Source organism: Molothrus aeneus, chromosome 16 (genome assembly GCF_037042795.1).
Source record: "Molothrus aeneus isolate 106 chromosome 16, BPBGC_Maene_1.0, whole genome shotgun sequence".
NCBI classification, from domain to species: domain Eukaryota; kingdom Metazoa; phylum Chordata; class Aves; order Passeriformes; family Icteridae; genus Molothrus; species Molothrus aeneus.
This window is the reverse complement of record NC_089661.1, coordinates 9,717,732-9,733,983: the sequence shown is the minus strand read 5'-3', so window position 1 is coordinate 9,733,983 and position 16,252 is coordinate 9,717,732. Positions and strand designations below refer to the sequence as shown.

General features: G+C 45.1%; 2 protein-coding genes across 2 annotated transcripts in view; one reads left to right on the top strand and one right to left on the bottom strand.

Moving 5' to 3' along the window:
* The window catches only part of BAIAP2L1 (BAR/IMD domain containing adaptor protein 2 like 1), a 32,530-nt gene extending 28,924 nt beyond the window's left edge, over positions 1-3,606 (top strand). The window contains exons 13-14 of the mRNA XM_066560973.1: positions 2,273-2,313; positions 2,838-3,606. Of these exons, the coding sequence (XP_066417070.1) occupies positions 2,273-2,313; positions 2,838-2,913 (117 nt within the window). The 3' untranslated portion in view covers positions 2,914-3,606. The remainder of the gene's footprint in view (positions 1-2,272; positions 2,314-2,837) is intronic.
* Positions 3,607-4,507: 901 nt separating this feature from the next.
* Positions 4,508-14,156, bottom strand: BRI3 (brain protein I3). Its single transcript, XM_066561140.1, has 3 exons — positions 13,907-14,156; positions 12,285-12,399; positions 4,508-4,896 (listed from the first exon to the last, which is right to left on the bottom strand). The coding sequence occupies exons 1-3, from the start codon at positions 14,073-14,075 to the stop codon at positions 4,764-4,766; spliced, it is 417 nt and encodes a 138-aa protein (XP_066417237.1). The 5' UTR covers positions 14,076-14,156; the 3' UTR covers positions 4,508-4,763.
* Between the last annotated feature and the right edge of the window lie 2,096 nt (positions 14,157-16,252).

Genomic DNA, 16,252 nt, shown 5'->3' with positions numbered 1-16,252 from the left:
CAAGCTTTTTTCTTGCTGCTTGTTTAAGTATTTTGCTGATGTTTATGTAAGGGTGATGTTTTTGAGACTTTCTCTAAAAAGCCTCTTGAAGCAGAGATCACATTTTGAAGGCAAAAAACCAAATTAAATAAAATAAGGTTAGCTTTGCTAAAATATGAGACACTGTACCAAAGTAAGATGCAAAGTTCCATTCATTGGTGCCATGGGAAACTTCAGGAATGAAAGAATAATACAATTGGCTGCCAGTAGCTAAAATATGGTATTATTTATTGGTATGACTAAAATATTTTGGGCTGACCTGCTGACAGATGTTTTTGCTTTCTGAGTAATCTGGTGAATCCTACAGTAGAAACTGTAGTGGCCTTTACAATCACTTTTGTAATCAAATCACAGACTTGTGTCTAGTTCTTAAAAGAACAGGTTACCTCACTTTACAAATATAAAAAGTGTGAAAGAAAGTATGAAAGTTGTTGCTGGAGATTTGTGAAGCTCCTCTCAGTTAGAGATCTTGCTCCATTTCACTATGAGTCATGTTTTGGGATACCCTTTTTTTTCCCAATATACATATTCCTACAGAAAAGATTTGCACTTTTTGGGGGAGCCAGAACAGTTTAATATTAGCATATCTATTTGAATCCACATTCAAGTAAGTGGGTTTATTTCTCAGAAATGAACCTTGTGGTGTAGGAAATGTGTAGTTTGTGCAGTGATGTTTCTGGGACAGTGTTTTCTGTGAGGAATGAAGCTTTTCTGCCGTATAAAATGATTATCAAGAAATATTACCTAAATCTCAGTGTTCAGTTACTTTCAAAACAAATATCTGGGAACTTCTAAAATTATTCTGAAAACCAGCATCTGTATTTTGACATATTTGTGGTTTTCATTTTTGAAGGAAGCAGCCATGAGCCTTAGCAATGGTGTAATGTCAGAATTTCTGGTGGCTCCCTTAGCCTGTGTCTTGCTGTTGAGGCCTGCAGATCAACGTGGCCTTCAAGTGTGATTATGTCCAAAGCCCTTGGGAGCTGCCAGTCCAGCAGGGAGAGTTCTGTGCCCTGGGAGCAGGTGACTGACTAAAGAGCTTAAAGAATTACAGAAGGTGTGAAATGGTCTCAGGATGCCTGCACTGTTCTGCTGGGGGCACTCCAATCTCAGGACAGACACCTTAAGGGCTGTTTGGGTTTGTGGCATTAGGTCAGGGGCTTTAGGAATAAATTTAAGGCTTGTGGACTAACATTCCTGTTGAACCAGAAACTCAAGAGGAATGGCAGATCAGTCAGTTGGAAGAGCTCTAATTAGAGCTGTACAATCTCTTTGGAAGCCAGAATGGAAACTAATAGCTCCTAGGAGTGGAAAACAAATACATCTTTTTTGATGATCTAAATTTCTACAGGGAAAGCAAGACTAAAATAAATTAGAACTTCTGGAGTATAGAACAATGACCACTTTTGTTGAGGCACCTCCTAACTCACAGCAGCTGCTGTGACCCCATCTTAGGACAACTCTAGAGGAGAGCTGCTGCACTTGCAACCAAGTGTTTTGTTCCAAAGTGTTTTGTTCCCTGTTTATTTTCATTCTTGCAGAAGTTCCTTGTCTTTCCTGCTTCCGTGCAAGTCCCCAAGCCCCACATCTCCATAGGCTTTGGAAATGAGCCCAACATTATACTGGGCTGGCTTGGCCATTCCTACAGGATTTACAGACATGTAACACAGTCTGCTCACGGGGCCTCCTATGCAGAAGCAGGAAATGATTCAAGGCATCTTATTTTTATTTCAGAATACACAGAAAAAATAGCTCAGGATTTCAAGAAGGAGAGATGAGGAATGGTTCTTGACAGTTAAACTGTTCCTGCTGGGCTACACAAGGCAGTAATATGCACAACAGTATCAATTATAAAAAAAAGACCTTAGTAGTTGACATTGCTTCGTGGAGGGTTGTTGTTCAGTAAGATTTAATTCAGGCATGTTCATTTTTCTTAATTTTAAGGGTTAATTAGGCCTAATTCTAAGGTCTAAGTCTATTTACAGCTGATGTACTTGAGCAATTTCATTGGAGTCACAAGGCAAGCATGAGTTAAGAACCTGCTGAATGAGGTCCTGAAACACAGCGTGCTTGGAATGGAAAGCCTGACAGGCTTTGCTTCAGCACTGAAATTTGAAGAATTAAAACCAAACTGGCCATACAGATTAATTACAGGGTCTCTTTCCCTTAGCAGGACAGCAAGATATCACCTGTAGCCTATTTCTATAAATTCATGTGAATTTTTTTTTTACAGAAACCTGACATGAATGGCATTATAAAACCACCTTTTCTAAGGTAAAATTTTACACTGATCTTGTTGTGTTTTTACATTGGCTTATTTTATTTTATTGATTATAAGGGGAAATAAGGATGTTTATCATTAATTTCTCTGTGACCTTCCCCAGTCACTGCTAGAACAATATGGCTAAAATTAGTTGCACTTTTCTCAAGGGTGGCATCAAGTGCAGCACAATACACAGGCCCTTCTCAGGAAAACATGTTTCTCCAATAGCTTGACAGGGAGCAGGACTTAAAACCCTTCTTTAACTGACTATGATGGTTAAAAGCAAAAATCTTTGAAGACTGGGAGCTATTAAAAAATCCAGATGTAACTGGGCATTAACTTCCCATATTTTGGCTCACTGAAAAGTGATTCTTCATATGTAACCTCGTTTTAAAAGTTTGAGTTAAATTAAGAGTTGCACAAAATCCCTGAGTCTCAGAACTGTAACTTACTGTTTGACAGTGAAGGACCTGATGAATAAATTTGGGGTTGGATTGCAGAAAGCCTTCAAGTAACTTGATGCATTTCTTTTCAGTGGAGAAAACCCCTTTGCAACGGTGAAACTCAGACCCACAGTAACAAATGACAGATCAGCACCAATTATCCGATGAACACACGGGTCAGCCACAGCTGCTTCCTCCTTATCTACACCCACTTTCAGCAATGACAATTATTATCTCAACTTATCCTAAAAATTTATTTAAATGTAATTACTGTACAATAGACACATACTGGAATGGAGCTCTGATGTTTTTTAAACCTGTAGTTTCTAATGAGGTAATTGCTTTGGGCTAGTGTTTGAGCACTTGGGCTTGATTTTACAGTATGTCTTTTTTTGTAGTAGGAATTGTGAAAATACTGGAGATAGTTTGGATACTCTAGTGAATCAGAATAAGTAATAGCTCAGAATCTTTGGCATTCATTACTTGGAAGCTGCAATGGTAAGTTCTAGAATATAAGCCTGCATATGGCACCTAAAGATAACAGTGATTTTTTTTTCAAACAGAAGAATGTAACAACTGCCTTATTCCAGAATAGAGAATTGCCTGTATAAATGATTATATGTTATTTTGTGTAAGAAAGATACCTTAGGTTATAAATAAATATTTATCCCCTTAAGAATAGACAACTTGTAATGCCTTGCTTAATGTTCATACACAAATTTCAAGTCAAGAGAAACTTATCTGCAGTCTAATGTTACACTGTCAACACATTCTTCAATGATAATTTTGTCTTTAAAAACTGTTGTCAAACTTTAGTCTGATAAAAGGTCATAATAAAGCAGTGCCATGTTTTTCTCTCAATTGCCAATATAAAATGCTGCCTTTGAAGTTCCTCTATTACTGTAGCCTACCCAAAAGAAAAACAGCTTAAAGTTGAAAATTTTTGGTCAAGGAGCTGAGCAAAGGCCTGAGGGCTGGGTGCAGTAGCTGAGTTAAGTGAAACTGAGCTTTTAACTTCAGCCAGAGCAGAATCCTTACTCTAAATCATTCTATTTTACACATGCACATTTCCTGCAGCATCCCCTGGCTCATTCGTTTAGTGGTGCCTACTTCTACTACTATAAACAGTGAATTCAAGTCATGTGAAATGCCTTTCAGTTACTTAATATCAAAAAATAGTCTGTGAGCATGTGCTGGCTCCTCTCACCCTGCCTTTCAAGTTCAAGGCCAGGACAGTTTGCCAGAGCACCCTGCATAAACACCCATTATCCCCCCCGAAACAGCAGCTTTCCAGAGGGGCACCCCACACCTGAGCCCATCTTCTACAGCACAGCAGAGGCCACTCAACCCAGCCTGTCTGAGCTTGCAATAATTCAGCATCAGAATTCAACCATCTAAGATGCAAAAGCCTTTACTCAGGGCAGCTCACGGCTGGCAGTGCCCCAAGCTCTTCCTGCTGCTGTCTGTGAACCCACACCAGCCCCTGCATGAAGCAAAACCCTCACTAATTAAAACAGGGCTCTGATTGTGTGTTAATACTTGTGCCTGCAGTGGGGGAGAGGAGCTGTTGCCATAGAGGTAGCACTCCCAGCACTTAAAACACTTCCCTCATATACCTGATGCCCTAAACATGTACAGTCTCAAACATCATTTATCATCATCATAAGGATTCTGGCAAATACCCTTCCTTGTAGCTAGGATTACTACTCTGCTTTCAGACTACACCAAACATGTCAGTAACATTTAATAATCCAGCCACAAGTTGAGGATTGCAAAAGGAAAAGCAGTTTTATTTAGTTTTCAACAGGTGCCACTAAACATGGAAAACAAGTCAGGTTTTCATGTTTTGCAATGCACATGCTCATAAAAGATTAAGTTTAAATTACATGCAAGAGACTAAATTCCTTCACACTTTACAAAACAGGTCTGAAGCAAATAAAATGATTGTACATGACATTTACATTAGAAAGAGTATGCTAACAGTTGTAGCTTCAGTAAGCACGTCCACATTCAGCCCCTCAGCCAAAAGCTGCCCCACAGTTGGGGCATCTTCTCTGCCTCAGTGCAAGGCAGAACAGAATCCCAATTGGAAAGAATACAATGGCACACAAAACACCAAGACAGGTGAAGGTGTCCTCCAACACGCCAACCCTGCAAAAAGGGAAAACAGACTCAGTCAAAGGACACTCAACAAGTTTGGCCCCAAGTCACCACTCAGTGCTTTGGCAGTCACGAGAAACTACACCATTTTATAGAGCAAAATCAACTACAAGGTTTGGGGTTTGTTCCTGGTTTTTACTTCTCAAAACTGATCTCTCTTTACAACTGCAGAGGAACTAATTATTGATGTCACGTGGCTCCAGCTGACTCCCAACTCCATGACCACACAGAAATTTGGTTTCAGCACAGTCCTAAGACAGCAGAAATTTACCTTTTTTTCAATCCCTGACTCCTTTCTGAAGTGCTGCATCTGAGCATCCCCCAAAATGAAAACAGACAGTAAACCAGAGAATTTAGACTTTAGAAATTTGTGCAGTTACATAGTCAAGATTTGGAGTTTAGCAAAGCACTGGAACAAGATGTATCCTCCTGGTACAGTGCAAGTGAAGGCAAACAGAGCTGAGTGACCCTGGAGTGCAGGCTGTGAGCAGGGTGCCAAGCCCAACACGCTGCTGCTCCCTGGGAGCAGTCAGGGCCAAGCTCTTGGGCGGGTAAATAGAGCGAAGGAAGGAAGGCGCAGGCTCCAGAGACCATTTCCTTACAGCAACTGCCTGAACCACTGCAAGCTGATTAAACCTGGGAACATTCCCCTTCCCCTCAGCCACCACCAGAAGCCAAAGGCTTTTCCAAGTGTTCTTGATATTCTGCTGCTTACACAAGTTCATGTTCCCCTTAAGCTTTCCCTCACTTTAATGCCCTTGATTTCTGTTTGCAGAGATAAAAGTTAACTCTGTATCTGATATAAAATAAAGGAACTGCCAGGTTACCACTGATCCCAGCAGTGGCTTTATCATTTCATGTCCTCAGATAACATCCTTTTAAGGCAACTAAAAAACACAGACCAAGTTCATATCACCACATAGATTTGAGTCTGAGCACACAAGAGTCCCACAGCTCAGAGCTGTGCAGCCTGTGCTGGACATTGTGGCTATTCCCACAAACTCAGCATAACAGGAGCCATGGGGAGAGAACCAGGAGACTTTCCTGAAGCGCTGTGGAGCCCTGGGGAGAGAACAGCAGCACCTGCACTACTGAAACTCTACAAAATGTGGTCCAGCTCTGGCAAAAAGGGTCAGAGCTGAATTCCTGAGGACTGTCTTGAAGCAGAACACTTCTGCAGAGCTCATCCCTCACTGTTCTAATCTCTCTGGGCACACAGATACTCAATTCAATATTTAAGTAATCTTGAATTGCTGTGGCAAAACAAAGTGCCTGCCCTGAGAGCTGGGGCTCGGGGAAGTGCCATCTCCTGGAACACTCTGCTACTGGAGCTGGAATGCAAAGAAACTCAGGACTGTTGGAACACACCAGTAACAGATACAGGGCAAAAAGGACACAGCCAGAACCATCAGGTCTGGGTGAAGCAACTGAATTTGGCAATTTGCACTCGGGAAATGCTGACCAGCCTCAGACCAAACAGAAACCAGCAGCACAAGCTCAGGAGGTGAGGCCTCTGCTTCTCCCCAGGTTAACCCAGTAACACAGTGGATGTATGGAGAGGGTCAGACACACTCTTGAGGTTTCTAAGTAATTCAGTTTTCACACTGCAGATCCACCCAAGACAGGCAAAGCCCTTTTCCAGGCAAGCATTTCAATGACATCACAAATAGCATTATTTGGAAAATGCACACAGCACATTGCAGCTGTTGTATTTCCTGCTCTGCTGTTCCACTAATGCCTTCTTTTCCTTTCACACACGCTGAGCAGTTCCCTCCTGCAGGCACCCAACTCCTGCTTCATTGCTGTTTTGAAATCCTCTCCTTGTCTCTTAATAACTCCATATTCAGTTCTTGCCCTGAAACCTACATTTGTGACAAGTAAGCCAGTGTGCTCAGTTAAGAGTATAAGCAGTCTATTGATGTGACCTTAGAGAGTAAACCCACTAATCAAACACAAAGGGATCAATGGGGCACTGCTGGTCAGCCCTGCAGTGATGAGCACAGCCCAACCCCTTCCAACCAGGCCCCTCTTCATCAGCCTGCAGGGCCCAAGTCCACTGGCCAGCACATGTCCTTGACACTTGCAATAGAATTTCTTTTAAACTCCCTTGCCCCTTAACAGAGTTACTCAGAAGTGTTTTGTGGTAGTGCAAACTACAACTAAAAATTAAAAAACTGACATTCATATTCAACACCAGATCCAGGGAAAAGGCCCAGAGAAGGACAAAGCAAGGCCCAGGGAGCACTGCTGGGTCAGCACTGGAGAAGAACAGGGACAGCCCAGGCCAGGAGCAGAGCAAGGCAGCTCCAGGGACACCCAGCAGAGCTTTGCCTGCATGACCCCACACCACACCTGATGTTTCAGAGCTCCTGTCATGTCTAACAGTGTGATTACAGCATTAGCCACACAAACACTTCTTGGCTTCTGCTGATTTATGTCAGCACCTAATTTTAGATGAACACTTACCCAACCACTGCTTAGCCAGTTACTAAATTTAAAAAAAAAAAAAAACTTTTTATAAGGGAAATTATGGATATTTTTTGCCTGTATATCTTGCCTGAGATGTGGAGTAATTAGAGACTCCATATTCAAACTGTGGATTCACTAACATAACCAAACATAAATTTTCTTCTACAGCATAAACCACATAAAAGCTGATTATAACTGCACCACTCCCACTCTAAAAATAAAGTGGAAAGGTTTATTTATACTGCAAGCAGCATCTTGCATTTAAGCTATGACTGCAGCTGCCAACTCCATACAGTAAGGTCAATTATGCCCACTGACAAGTACTTGAAACCAAATTGTTTTTCAGATAACCCCCTTTTTCAAAGTAACTCTCAAATTAAGATCTTAAGTCAAATGCTCAGGATGAGAGGGCTGATAACGAGATCTGTGAACACAGCATTGGTCTGATTTAACACGTGCATTTTTAGACTTATCACTACATCACAGTATTTAAATGTGGGCTTATCAGCATTTTTTAGACCTTACAAATACATTCAAAGGGTCACCCCAGGTAATCAGAGACAGGCTGATTGTAGCACAAGCTCTGCAAAACGTGAAAAGAAACTGCACTTGAGAAAACTGCTACCTATCCTCCACAAAGATCACTGGCCAAGCACCTGGAATTCTCAAATCATATCCCATTTTCTGCCACAGAGGTTGGTTGAGTTTCAAAGTTTAGATTTGAATGGGAACGCCAGACCAGGGACAAGCATGGACTATAGCAGCTACATACTAAATCTAAAGAATATTTACATAAACTTTAAATAATAAACAACTATTGAAAGCCCGTATCCTGAGCAGCCTTTTATCAAAGCACACACATAATTTGTGACTGAAATAATGGAAAAGCAGAAGGCTGAAATTTGGAAGAAGTTGATCACCTAAGTGCAATTTTTCTGGACTCTATTTCCTCAGGAGATGTGTGTAATTGACAAAAACAAAATTTCAACTGAAGCCTGAGAACTTTTAACTTTGTCAAGTCAAAAAAAACCCCAATAAATAAAAAAAAAACCAAACATCACAACAACAAAACAACACCTGTGGCAGGGAGAATGCTGTAAGACATCTCAGAATAAATCCAGTTTTAATTAAACTTGTCTCATCTTCCAGTTCAGGAAGAAGCTCCAGTGTTGGCATAATCTGAGACCCACTACACTGCTGATCCAGCAGATGCATTGAAGCTGTCAGAAGTGAAAGCTGCAGCAGTGGGAGCTCCTTTCCTTTGCTCTTTCTCCCAAGCAACTGAATACAGCTGAACAGAAAAAATAAAAATAAAAACCCAACAGGGCCCCCCACAGGCTCTCCCTCAGATTTCGAGGGAATTGGCTTTTGCAGTCATCAGATCAAGAAAATGTTTTTACAGTTTTAAAAGGAACTTTCTTCTGTTAAATAACAGGAAAGCAAACATTCCTCAGCAGTTAGTTATTGCCAACAACAAAAGACACAGAAAAAGAAAATGAAAGTGGCCACAAGTAAAGCAGCCAGGCTGCATTCTCCAAGCTAAAAAGATAATTCCACAGCAGGATACCTAAAGTCAATGCCTGTAATGACTCAACACGTACTCAGGAACATAAAATAGTTTAAAAGCAGGACTTGGCCAAACCTTAAATGTCAACTAGAAGCCATGAAGCTGAGAAGATTGTGCAACTCAGTTTAATTCTCTGTACATCAGGGCTGGGACACACTGAGAAAACAGGACTCCGACCACCAAAGTCATTCTGAGAGTGCAAGGAAGGATGGAACACATTAAAACTGGGGTCTGTAACTAGAAAGCAACACTGCCCAGTGATGAAGGAGCTCAACGTGAGCAATAGCTCTGAGCAAGAGACAGGAGAGACATCCCTCGGATGGGAGCAGTGCCTCAGAGGGAGAAGGGCAGGAATGCAATTACCAGCCACCACAGGCATATTACCAACTTCAGAGAGGCTACTGCTGGAGACACTTTGTACTTTTTATGACTAAATACCATAAAAAAAAGCCTAAAGATGGACTGTACTCGAGCCAGCTTATTAACTGCAAGATCACTCATGACTGCAGTAAAATAGACACCAATTCAAATAAGAAACCAGTACTGCATATTTCTCCTCAAGACCATATATTTTAAGTTGGAAATGGTTTTGATTTCAATCAGCACCACAAATACATGCCATAGGGCAACAGACTGCTTTGTATTCCTGATGGCAGAAATCCTCCTGATGGCCTTTAGGCTCCTCCATCAGTTACATCATCCCCCACACGAGGCTCTTCCTGGTGATCTAAAGCACATGGAGTTCTCTAGCAATCATGCACCATCAAATCAGGAAAGTAACAGGACAACTGACCTGGTGTTGCCATCTTACTGCAGGGGTTCCATGCTGTTGTCTCCTTATCACAAAAGTTCCAGACCTTCTCGGTGTTTCTCATGGGCAGCTCCTCAGAGCACTGACTCTTTCTTCTTCCCAAAGCAGCCACTGACTCCAATTCCCTTCTCAACCTCCCACTCCACTCTTTTATAGCATCTTCTTCTCATTGGTCACAGCTGTGGCCTGGTAAAGTCAGGCCTGATCCTGATCTTTGATAATTGGCCCAGCTGCAACTCCTTAGGGGTAAATTACTTTATACACTATCTTTATTTTCTTATATTCTATCCCCCTACAACCTGGCAGTTTACTAACAAAGTTTTTTATGGACCATTAATAGCTTTTAATATTTCTCAATGCCCCTTCAACATCTTTTCTGTTCAGGGCAGTATTCAGAGTGTGGCTGCACACTGCATTCATCACAAAATAGGTTTCCAGGACATGGAAGTAAACTAGAACTATGTTTAAGGTCTTGAGAAGTCAAAGAGGATTGAGATTTTTCTCAATCAGGACAATTAGGAACTAACATTGTAATAGGGCAAAGGAGACTGACACACCATTACTAGGTACATTTATTCATCCTTGGGATTCCCTGATCCAGAATATTTCACAATTCTCCTCACAATTTATTTTTTTTCCAAAGCCTAAAACAGAAACTGAGGATCCAAGAGTAAACTAGGATTTTGTGGAGAGTATTTTGCTTTAGGAATGAGTCCACAATGGGTACTTCCAGCTGGGCATACCTGATGACTTGAGACAGCTACTCAAGTGAGATCAGTTAAAAACAACTAATAACAGACTGCTCATTTTCCAAAATTCAGCCAAAGTTATATATTATACGTGCAAATGACTTTTTAAAAAGTCTTTCCTAGAGCATCCCAGAAGCCTCAAGCCTGTCTGAGTTCAGCAAGTGTTTGGACAACGCCCTCAGGCACATGGTGGGATTCTTGGAGTGTCCTGTGCAGGGCCAGGAGTTGGACTAGATGATCCTGATGAGTCCCTCCCAACTCAGCATATTCTATGAACTTCCAGAAAAAGAAAAAATTATAGCAACAAGAGCCTACCCATTTTAAGTGATTTCCAAGAGCAGTTCCCCAGTGAAATGCTTTGAGCTGTCCTGGGGTCAGGGCCAGAAAAACTGTGTGTATAAATACACTGCCTGCCTCTCTCCAAGCCATGCACAACATCTGCCCTGTCTTCTGGCTGAGCTACAGCATCAGCATGTTGATGTAATCACTCAGGTGGCAGGATCTACCACATCCTCTGAACAGCTCAGCACTTGCTTTCCCCCACTTTAAAACACACACCTTGTAGATCAATAGCTCTAGCTGGTACAGGTTTTTCAGCCTTAACTAGTGCCATTTCAACAGGCACCTGTTTTTACATAACACCACAGGATGCTTCTTATTTGAATCCACCTTTGAAGGCAGGTATTGACTCTCAGACAAACACCAACTTCACCACCTGGGTTACAGCCTCTGCCATATGACATCCTCTGTCACACTCATCACACACCAAGCTGGAGTCATCAGCTACTCAGGCAGGTTCCCTGCACCTTCTGAAGGGCAAGGAAGGGCTCAGACCTGCAGAGGATCAAGTGCCCCCTTGCAAGACATCCCAAGGGTAACTCCTGTACCCTTTAACAGAGGGGATGAGCCTGCATTTGAGTCACAGCTGGCCAGGCAGAGCAGTGCCTGAACTGCACCAGCAGCAGCTCTGCCCTCAGCCATGGCCAATATCCCAGGAAGAGAAGAAGTGAGAAGTGAAAGGGACAGCAGCTGACTTACAGCACTAGTGAGCAAACTGAGTGCCTCCTTCCTTTTTTATGGCTGTGATCTCCAAGGGGGAAGTTGTCCTCTTGCTGCAACTCCATGTAACAGCTGACCACTTTTTTTGGTTTTCACCACTGCAGCAGACTGACATTTTTGGTCTGGTCTATCAATTTCTCTGCTCTTCTGCAGTTAAAGGACTTTTAGAGACCTTCTAAAGCTTTAAGCCACCAATGTTTTCAGCCAATACTGACAATCACTCTGCCTGGTTTTGCAAAGTTTGGACTGGGAATGGAAACACACACCACAACAGCAGAAGTTCTTCCACAGTACTGCCAGAAAACCAGAAGTGACTGTGATCAAAGATTACAGAGTTTCACAATAAAATCATACTACTCACCATCACCAGGCATAAACACATCAGAAAGGACTTCCTGTCATGCCTTCCCCCAAGAACTGACCTGTTACATTTGTTACTGAAGTGCCATTTCATTAAAAGTATCACTTACAGACCTTCCTCCATCTTAAAGCACAAATTCATGTTTGAAGTATCTTGCATTATTTATAGCACATGTCATGAGCCCACCAGGACAAGCTCACACTACACAAACCAAAGCATTCCACTCCTAGATCTCAGTGCCTTTTCAGTTAATTGTAATACACACACCAAGAAAAGCTATTGAAAACCAAGGAACCATATGGATACCTCTATCTTAAATAACAAAACCCAAGAGTGATTTTAATTCCTCAAGAGCCATTTTACCTGCAGGCAGGACAGCCACCAACTACTACTACAGAAGTGGTGGTGGCAGGCTGTTGGATGATGGTGTACGTGCTCGAATAGCTTGGCTGTGATGTCGGTGGAGGAACAGCATACCCTAAGATAAGAAAAAACCCTCAATCACCACACAGAAGGCACACAGAACAATGACAATTTACCAGTATGACAACAAAACATGGAGAATAATAAACAGGAATGTAGTCTTGATTAAGCACTTTAAGCTCTATCAAAATCAGAACTGGAACACCTGCCACATCTAACAACAAAGCCACTTCATAAACCCAAGTATCAATTTAACCATCCCAAAAGGACACTGAGCTAATAATTAACCTCAAGATTTTGTTTCAGTGCTGCTGAGCACCCGGGAAAAACTGTTTAAACAATGACCATAGCTTTCCCTTTGGATGTTAGATATCAAGAACGTCCCACTCCAGCAGACAAATGATTTGAAACAGAATAAATCTTCCTCTAGTTTCAAGCTTTAATTCCATATAGTAAATTTCTAACTAGAAAGTGAGTTAGGAGTGATAGCATGCAAGTAGAAAGAGATAGCATAGGAAAAAAAACAACTTTCAGAAAATCCATGTTGTTAGCAAAAGAATGAGTAATTTTAATGGCTGTAGATAGAAGACAGAAGGCTTTAAATGCTTTATTAAAAACTTTAAATTATATTTTTAAAAAGCTTTTGAAATGGACGGTTAGATTCATGCAGTGTAATAAAGGCACAGTTTGCCCAGTTATAATCCATTTTGAGCTTATTTCCCAAGTTCTCAGACTTTCTTCAATCAAGTTACCTATCTGTGAAGTCTGGCAACCTCACTAGTCTAAGTGAAAATAACCACTAATACCTTATTGCAAGAAAACAAGCTTCAAGTTATCAACAGGAAAATCAATCTATAGCCTCAGGGTTCGACTCAAAGACAGGGGTCTGTGTCTGCTGTGTAACTTATGTAACTTTTGAAGTACTCCTCTTTCCTGAAAGGCCACTTCTTCCTCGGGCAGATGTTAGTATTAATTGTTAGTGAAAGTATTGCATCTACTCACCTGCCTAAGTCTCTCACAGACCACTGAAGTGTATCAGAAAAAACAAACATTAACCAGAGTACAGCGGAGTGCAGGCAAAGAACAAGTTTGGGGTCTGTTTCAGTGCCAAGCACAGCTGTGGCTCTGCCATGATTCCGAAGCAGAAAAGCCGCGCGTGTGAGGAATGCCCGCGATCGCAGCCGGGATTTCGGGGAGAGCACAACACGAACACCTCAGGGGCCCCGAGGGAAGGAGGGCAAAGGGAGAAGGCGCTTCGGAACACCTGGATCCCGGCGCAGCCGCCCCCCTCCGAGCGGGGGAGCCGCGGCAGCCACAGCGCCTCCCCGTGCCGGGGGAGCCGCAGGCGGGAGCGGCCCCGAGCTCCCCGCTCCCGCCGGCCGGCCCAGCCCGGCTCCCGAGCCCGCGGCCCCGGGGCACCCCCGCCCGGTCCCGAGAGCGGGGGGTTCTCCACAGCCGCCCCCCACCCCACTGAAGGGGCAGCGGGGAGCTCGGGCACCCGCTCCGCGCCCCGGGGACCCCCCATCCGCAGCTCCCCGAAGTCGGCGCCGCCCGTGACCCACCTGGGGCGGCCGCGGCGCCCGGGTAGGAGTACGGCGGGGGCGGCTGGAAGCCGGGCTGCGGGGCGGGGATGGCTCCGTAGTTGCCGTGCCCGTAGTCGTAGCCCGGCGCGCCCGGCGCGGCGGGGCTGTAGGCGGGGGGCCGCTCCTGCAGCAGCGGTTTGCTGTCCATGCTGGGCCGGCGCTGCCTCGTCCCGCGGGGCCGACCAGGAAGCGGCGCCGGGCCCGGCGCGCGCCGGCCGCCCCGCCCCGCCCGGGGGCGCCGGAGCTCGGGGGCGGCGGCGGCGGCGTGAGGGGCCCGCGGCGGGGGGAGGGGACGGCGGCGGCCCCTCCCCAGCGGCGCGCGCGGAGCGGCGGCCCCGGTGCTGCGCTCGCGGCCGGTCACGAGGCCGCCGCGCCCCACGTGACGCCGCTCCCCGAGCGGCGCGCGGCGGCTCCGGCGGGCGGTGCAGGGAACCTTAAAGGCCTTAAAGGGGCCGCGCCCCGCCGGGACCGGCACCGGCACCGACTGCCCCGCAGCCTCGTGCCCCGGTCCGCGGCGCCGTAAGCAGGAGCTGCCTTAGCTGGTGGTACCGGGTTCCCCGCGCTCGGACACCGAGAGCAGCCGGCAGTGCCCGAGGCTCCGCGCCGCTCTGCCCTGAGCCAGTGAGGGATTCTTAAGGCGCTCGCTCAGCGCCCGTTCAGCACCGCTCCCGCCCGTGCGCTCTCCCAGCCGTGTGCCCTGGGGTGACCCTGCTCCCGCAGGGAGCCTGGCCCAGATCAGCCACAGGGCCCTTCCAACCGGAGCCGCTCTGTGAAACGCAGTCCCTGCTGGAAGCCGGCGGGCTGGGGAGGGGGAGGATGAGGTTGGTTATCGCAGTGACTTCTGCAAACTCTCACATCGCCCACTGCGAAGAGCCCGCACCAGAGCGTGAACGGGAGAAGAGCTCCGGGATGGAGAAAACTCTCATGGTTCAAAGAAACACTAAAGTTAAGAAACAGTACAGGAAGGAAGAGGAAAGCAAAGGATGCTGCTGCCTCCTGTACTGCAAACTACAGGAAGAGTTCAAAAACACTTCCACCAGATTCATCTGCTTCTGAAACCCACGTTCATAATGTGGAAGCATTTCCAGCACCCAGGAAATGCTCCATAAATTCTTCTGCAATCTAGTTCCCATGGAAAACAACTAAAATCTTGTTTCTACCTGCTAATAGTGGCCACAGGATTGAGTACACATCAATTGTATCAGTCACAACTACTGCAAATCTTGCAAAGTGAATTTTCTAAAATCTAAACTGTTCTTAGTCTGATAAATATGTTTTGCTACAATGATCAAATCATCAAAACACTACTAGAGAGCAAAAGGTTAGGGTAGGCCCCAGTCTGTGCAAGGGACCAAACCACTGCAATGAGTCAAATGTCCTGGGAGCTCAGCAGGAAACAACCCAGACTGGATGGCTTTGCCTCACACAGGAATCATTCTACAGAATTTCATGTGTGCATCAACCCTCCAAACCACAACTCTGCAGACCAAAACCATCTGAACCTGCCGCCCACAGGACTAGAGCAAGGCAGACGTATTCTCCTTAACCAGCCCCTAGAAACTCCTCAGGCAAGACTCACGGGAGATCAGCCAGTTCCCTTTGAAAGAGGTCTGCAATGCTTTTTCAACTCCTGTACTGGCCTGCGAGACACATGAAGGTCTGTGATACTTTTGATTCAGATATTTGATGGAAGGGCCTGGAAAGTCCTTGCCTATTTTGTTAGATTTTCTGTCTCACTTCAAAATGAACTGGCAGAAGCTGGGATGCACAAGCAAGCAGTTTCAAAGGGAGGTTATTGTTTGTAGCAGGGCAAGTGGGTGATTTCCTGCAATAAATGTTTAGCAGCACCTTTGGTGATGCCCAGAGAGGGAGGATTGTTACTGTGCTCCTACTGCACTGCCACAGATCGTGACAGGAAAGGCCACCTCCTTCCTTACACCTCGGGCAGGGCCTTTACTGGTGGCAAAGGGCAACTTCAGGCAAAGGCTGGTTTCCCTCACTCCGGCTGCAGCCACGGCTCACTCAGAGCAGCCGGACAGACGGATGGGCTCTGCCTGCACGAGCCCCTTCCACAGGGTCACAGCACCACAGAATGGGTCAGGCTGGAAGGGACCACAGTGGCTCATCTGTTCAACCTTCTGGCTGAAGCAGGATCATCATGGCACAGGATGGCATCCAGACAGTTCTTGAGTATCTGCAGCGCAGGAAATTCCGCATCTCTCTGGGCAAACAGTGCCAGTGCTTGGTCATTGAATGGGAGTTGTTCTTCGTGTTCAGGTGGAACGTCCTGTATCGGTTTCTGCCCGCTGTCTCTTGTTCTATTGG